The sequence below is a fragment of the Macrosteles quadrilineatus genome, unplaced genomic scaffold (assembly GCF_028750875.1).
Source record: "Macrosteles quadrilineatus isolate MER2022 unplaced genomic scaffold, UCM_ALF_1.0 Scaffold_9__3_contigs__length_116548681, whole genome shotgun sequence".
NCBI lineage: Eukaryota > Metazoa > Arthropoda > Insecta > Hemiptera > Cicadellidae > Macrosteles > Macrosteles quadrilineatus.
The window spans coordinates 61,365,560-61,371,875 of NW_026542602.1; the positions used below are offsets into that span (position 1 = coordinate 61,365,560).

A 6,316-nucleotide genomic window follows, 5' to 3' on the forward strand; every position below is an offset into this window, starting at 1 on the left:
ACGCGGGACCGATTTTTTTTTCCGTTTCGAGGTCCCTAGAGACCAAAAACACCATCCGTTCAAATTCATATATATATATATTTATATATTTATATATTTATATATATATATATATATATGTGTCCGTTAGCACTATAACTCGAGCAAAAATGATCCGATTTTGATGAAATTCGGTACAAACGTGTAAACCTACGTTTATTCAAACGAGTTCGCGATCCAGCATGATCGGACCATGGAAACGGGGGTTTACGGGGGGTTTTATGGGGTAAAAATAGGTTTTTCGCATTTTTGACCCAAAAAACATAAAATTTAGCAATTTCTTTCCAAACCATTTTGTAGAGGTTAAAAAAACAAATAATTTAGTATATTGAAGCGTTATTATGCGCCTAATGGTTACGGAGAAAATTCCAAAAAATTGTAAATTTAAAATTCCCATGTTATTCTTATGGAGAATAAGTAAACTATTGTAGTTTGCTTGTTTATGAACATATTTTGATCAAATTTGAAAAATGTTTTTATTTCTTACTAACTATTAACATAAAAAAAAACAGTTTTACCTCCCTGATGCAGCAAACCTAAGTACTTGTTAAACTAATTAATTTAAATCGGGAATAAATGTTATATTTTTAAGTAGAAATTTCAGTGTAAATCAAATGGAAATTCGCTTAGTCTGCAGGTTTGCTGCGGCGGGGGTATTTATAGGATGAATAGATTTTGAGTAATCGGGGAAAAACTGGATGGAAAATCCATATCACAAGTTTTTTTTGAGGAATTTTAGTATGTCAATCCGGAAGTGAAATTCAATATACGTACCAAGTTATAAGAGTTATAAGAGATATACTTATAACTTAAGATATACTTGTAAGAGTTTTTTAGGTAATTTTTCTCAAATATGACCAGACTAATTATTGTCCTAAGTCAATGTACCTAAGTCAGGCCTACTTGATAATATCTTTTTTCCGACTTGACTTGTTTAGACATATTCAATTATACTTATGAAAATATAGAATCTTTCTAACATGAAAGAATGTGTCTTTCGTGAAATTTGTGAAAACAGAAGTGTTTTAGGTTGTGTTTTTTCAACATCTCTATTATGTTTCACAACGTACTCGCATAGTTGCACATTTGTCATTTACACAGATATACATCTTACAATAAAAAACTTTGGTAAACAAATTAAATAATGCTAAGTACTTAATGACATATCATTTAATCTATGAGTTTGTTGCTTCATATGGCTCTTTGGTACAAAAAAATGCTTAGCACTGCTTCAACTATCGTAGTAGTTTCTGACGTTACAAATTGCCCAGTTGGTCAGCCTGGAAGGTTTTTTTACTTAGTAAATGCCGATGTGTTCTTTTAGTTTTTAACAGTTTTCTTTTGGGTTTAGTTCTGTATTTTGTTGACAGTGTTTGTGTTCCTTGAGTCCATTTTGCTAAAATGGATGTCGGTCCTAGATCTTATTGTTATTTCACTCAAAAGTCAAAATTATAACCATCATTATTAAGCTCAGTTTTGAATTTTATTTTGACAGTTTCAATCGTTATTTCTTATTTCAGCTACGCTGAATAAGTGTAACGTCATGTAAAAAAGATCTATTGACTATATGCACATTATATGGTCAGTGATTCTTGCAATCGGATAAAATATGAGGTATCGGCTTTGACTATCAATACAACTTCAGTATCCAATAGTCAATGGTATCGGTTTAAGATAGCACTGAAAAATCATCAATAATCAAAATCAGTGCCTACTTCATTCAAGCGTTTCTATTTTCTATCCCGTCAGTAATTGAAAAATATATGCCTAAGTGTACAATAATGGCACCTATGTTGAAATCCTACTCTATATTAACCCTATAAAACGCTATAAAATATTCATCACCTATACATGGGACCGTTGGGAACTTGGACACTATATATCAAAACCTTGGAAATTTGGATAATAGTAGCATTATACAGACAAGAAACAACTCTGGGCATTTTGAAAAAAGGATCTACTCAGAAAAGGTCATTCTTAAGACACTCGACATGAATGAAGTTGTTTTACTCCATCAGAACAATCGGGAATAGAAAAAAAAAACATTTTTGGCTAGCTGCAATATAATAAAAAAACCTCTGAGGGATCAAAAGGAAGCAAATTGCATCGAGGAGAAATACTTGACTGAGAGCCCAGAAGTTGTTAGGTTAAGATAGACTGGTTGTAAAGAGAAAGTGTTTGACAATGATGTGTGAGTAGACTGGAAGACGTGTTGACCATATTTTGTTGAACCTACAGAAGGCTTTTGTTATACAGGGTGCGCCAAAATAACCTGACGGTTTTAATACTAAATAACTCAAGAACAAAATAAAATTTTGTGTATTAAATAATGTTATATTGTTCACTACTATGCCATTTTCATTTATGAAAAATTATATCACTTAGACATCACTAGAGTCTACCTTCTTCGTAGACGCAAGCTTCCCATCTTTTCTACATATTTGCAGTCACTTTTCGTATCATCGCTTGAGGAATAGTAGCAATCTCTTCCCGAATACTCTGCTTGAGTTCAGGGATGGTTCGTGGTATCGAAACAAACACGAGTAAAATTAAAGTATTCCCACACGAAGTTTTCTGGGGATCAAGCTGACCACGGCACATCACCAAACCCTGAAATCACTTTACCGGGAAACAGTTCACGCAAAACTGTCATTGAATCATTTGCTGTGTGACAAGTTCCGCCGTCCTGTCGAAACCATGTGTCGGTCATGTCTATCCCTAACATTCGCAGTTGTGGAACCAAAACCCCCCTCAGCATTTCCGCATAGCGTTCCGAGTTTACAGTAACAGTGTTCCCCCTTTCGTCCTTAAAAACATATGGTCCGATGACTCCAAACCGTGCCACACCACACCAGACAGTAACTTTCTTTGGATGGAGTGATGTTTCACCAAACATAACCTAAAAATGGCATAACCTAAGCAATCGTTCACTAAAACAAGGAGGTCTCTAGCTTGTATAAAAGCTGACTTATTACAAAACAGAAACCGTCAGGTTTTTTTGGCTCACCCAGTATATAGACCAGTGTATTTTTGTCCGTGCAATGTAGAGATTGGAAATGCTGTTACTTTGGAATAATAGTCAATAACGTTTCTTAGCATTGTGGTAATTGGTGAAATAGTATTATTTTAGTCACCCATTTCTTCCTTTTCCAGTACTTTTCAGTCAATCAGGAATATGTAACTCGCTCGTTCTAACTGTTCGGACAATATTTAGTCATTTTGTTTCTAGCCAACAGTAGTTTATTTATTTATTAAAATTGTGGATATTTATAGGCATGCACTGTGGATGCGATACTCTCTGGTGTGGATTAACGTCTGCACGAGTGAGTACTACGACTATCCGCAGTACTATCCTGATAATTAGACCAATTCGTATATACCAAGGCAAAAATGTGGTTCGGATTCCACTATAAACTGTAGGTCCCTTTGTTGCCATTACTGTAGTTGTATTTGATATTAATTAACAGCTGTTGTATTTGATATTAATTAACAGCTGTGTTTAAGGAATATGTTGGCCATAGTCACTAACAAGACTACAAGATCGCGCCACTCATCCTACACTCATCTCCATTCATACTTGGCTTAAAATACCTACTTTGTATGGTCGGGGTCGCCATTTCATCGAAAAGTATTAAGTTATCCTTCTCAAATTAGGCTGTGAGCAATTTGAGTGGCAAATTTGATACCTTAAATTTATCATCTTTGTACTTATACTCCGTTCACAAAATTTGAGCGGTTTTAGGGGACAAAAGCTATCCCATCCACTTGAACGTTTAAAACAAAAGCTCAACAGCTGAGGTTTGGCAAAATGTCAATTAGTCGTGGCATATACGCAAAAATAGTTGTGGGGTAACTTCCCTTCAAATTGCCTAAATTTTGTGAACAGACTATAATATTTATAAGTGTTTTCTCTGATATATCCATTTACCTACAGACCCCCCCCCCTCGTTAACAGATTTTTATGATTGAGATGTAATTTCAAAGTTTATGATCAGACGGAGGGACGAATGGTAACTAAATAGGTAATTTCCCTTAGATCTTTGCTCCCTAGCGTTTGATTTGTGTCTAGAGTTCCTATTCAAAGATTCAGTGATGCTGACCGACTTTCTTTTAAAACAATTTACATGTCAACAGCTGAATGTTCAGTTAAATGTTTCAGATTGTAAATAAGAGACAGACAAGTTTATTAAAATGGATTTAAATGGGCTACTTTTTTATAACTATGTAGGTAAATCACTCTTTACAGTGGAGAATCAAGATTTAAAAAAATATTTATTGTAAATCAGTAATTATATTTACCTAATAACTGTCTCAACAAACATTATCTTTCAAGAATAAAAGGGTATTGCATTATTCTTTTTGCCACTAAAAAAAGTTTTGAACCCTATTAGGCTCCCCATACACGTAACGATCGGCCTGAAGGCAGGGGTTGGCCGGAAAACGACCCCATACACGTAACGATTGGCCGGCCGGCGTGGACTGTTCAGGCCGGGCCGGCCGGCCGATCGTTACGTGTATGGGTTGCCTTAAAATGCACAATTTATGCCTGGCCCCGTGTATCAATTGTTTGAGAGGTATAAACAGTTTTATGTAAAAAAATATCAGTTCTTCTACTTCAAAAAGCCATAAAAAGCTACACAGGTCATCTTAAAACATTAACAGTTCACACTCATCCTTCACTCATTTTTGGGTTAAAATACACACCTTGGTGGCGTCCCTATCTCCTAATGATAATGATAATGAAAAATTGAGTTTAGGTAAATAAAGTGTTATACAGTTGGTATGGTATATTTTAATCTTTATGTCCCACCGTTACATTTTAGGACCCCAGACCCATTTTCAAATTACTTCTTGATAGGTCTACTGGGTCGCTACTTTACCACATAGATAAATCCATTGATGATTGGCGGGATTTAAACCCAGTACCAAGAGGGAGTAATGACTTGTGCTCTACGAATAGACTAGCTCGTTTCCAATTAAATTATCGTGGAAATAAAATAATTAACACCAAGGTTACTGTGTATGGTAGCCTATTATACTGTGGTATTCTTCCTAAGATCCAGGGCTGCCACCCATCCCGATTCTGTCCCGACTTTGGTCCCTTATGATCATGTTTATGCCTATGTTAATCTGGGGAGAGGGAGGCCCCGTCACAATTTTTCCTAAGCCAAAGGTGGCAACTCTGCTGTTTCATAAGTCTCTCCCATTGTAAACCCAATGTACCACCTTGACAACAAAAACTATTATACCTCAAGTAATCCTTCTGTTGCAGCGTTTATTTTTGGAGGCGCGTTGGCGGAATTACCAAGTGATTTAGAATACGACAGCGATGAATTGTACGATTCAGATGGATTCCCGGATTTGGCGTGATGTACTTCAACAAGACTGATAATTTACTGTTGATTGGTCTATATTGTTCTGTTTAACAGGTGTCTTTCCAAAGACCTGTAGCATTTTGTTACTTTTTGCACTGGTTAATGTTAGAAGTTATTGTATTTGAAGAGTCATGCTCATTGTTAAGATTCAAGGTCTTTTTTTATAGCTGCAAACAGTTGTTCTATGTAGTTTCATTCTGAAAAGTAAGTACTTAATGAGCAGTGCCTCGAACATGTATCTTGTAGGCACTATAGCCATTGGCGCCCTGTTTACAAAAGGGTAATACAGCTCAGAATAAAGTCAAAGAATTGTCACAAGACAGAATTATATTTTAGATTTATCGTATTTGTATATTAATTAATTGTGCGGTATTGTTATTTTTTATGTAAGCGTTGAATATGATGTTAACAAACTTGTGGATTATATTACAGCGGCTTATCAGTCAGCTGAATGTGTGTTTATTTTTGTATTAAGAAAAGCCATGTCTATTGTTAAAATACTTTCTTACAATGTTTTTAAATAAAGTTCCTTGAAGAAATTGTTAATTTTTTCCCCTTGTAAAAACACAAAATTCTTCGAGTTTATCTTGATGTAAGACGTTCCAGACAAATCAATTTGCCAGTATAAGTTATCATGACTTAAAAATTGAATTAAGTTAAGGAATTATTGCCAGTTAAGGACTTTAGGATGCCACCTCCTAACAAATTTATCGTCAAAGTTTTCATATAATATTCTTAAGCTCAATTAAATTACAATTACTTGGACAAGTACTAAAAACAATATACAATAAACAAAGATAAAATAATTAGAAAATTCAATTTATTAATGACTAAGTTTGGTTGTCTCCTACACAGCGCGGACGACGGCCAGACAGTCCCTATCCCAATGTATTTGTCTTGGC

General features: G+C 35.0%; 1 protein-coding gene across 2 annotated transcripts in view; it reads left to right on the forward strand.

The window, feature by feature from the left end:
- Window positions 1-5,921, forward strand: part of LOC129003073 (uncharacterized) — a 32,559-nt gene extending 26,638 nt beyond the window's left edge. For both annotated transcript variants that reach the window (XM_054431296.1, XM_054431295.1), the window contains one exon: window positions 5,312-5,921. In XM_054431296.1, coding sequence (XP_054287271.1) covers window positions 5,312-5,356 — 45 coding nt within the window. In that variant the 3' untranslated portion in view covers window positions 5,357-5,921. The remainder of the gene's footprint in view (window positions 1-5,311) is intronic.
- Window positions 5,922-6,316: the final 395 nt, after the last annotated feature.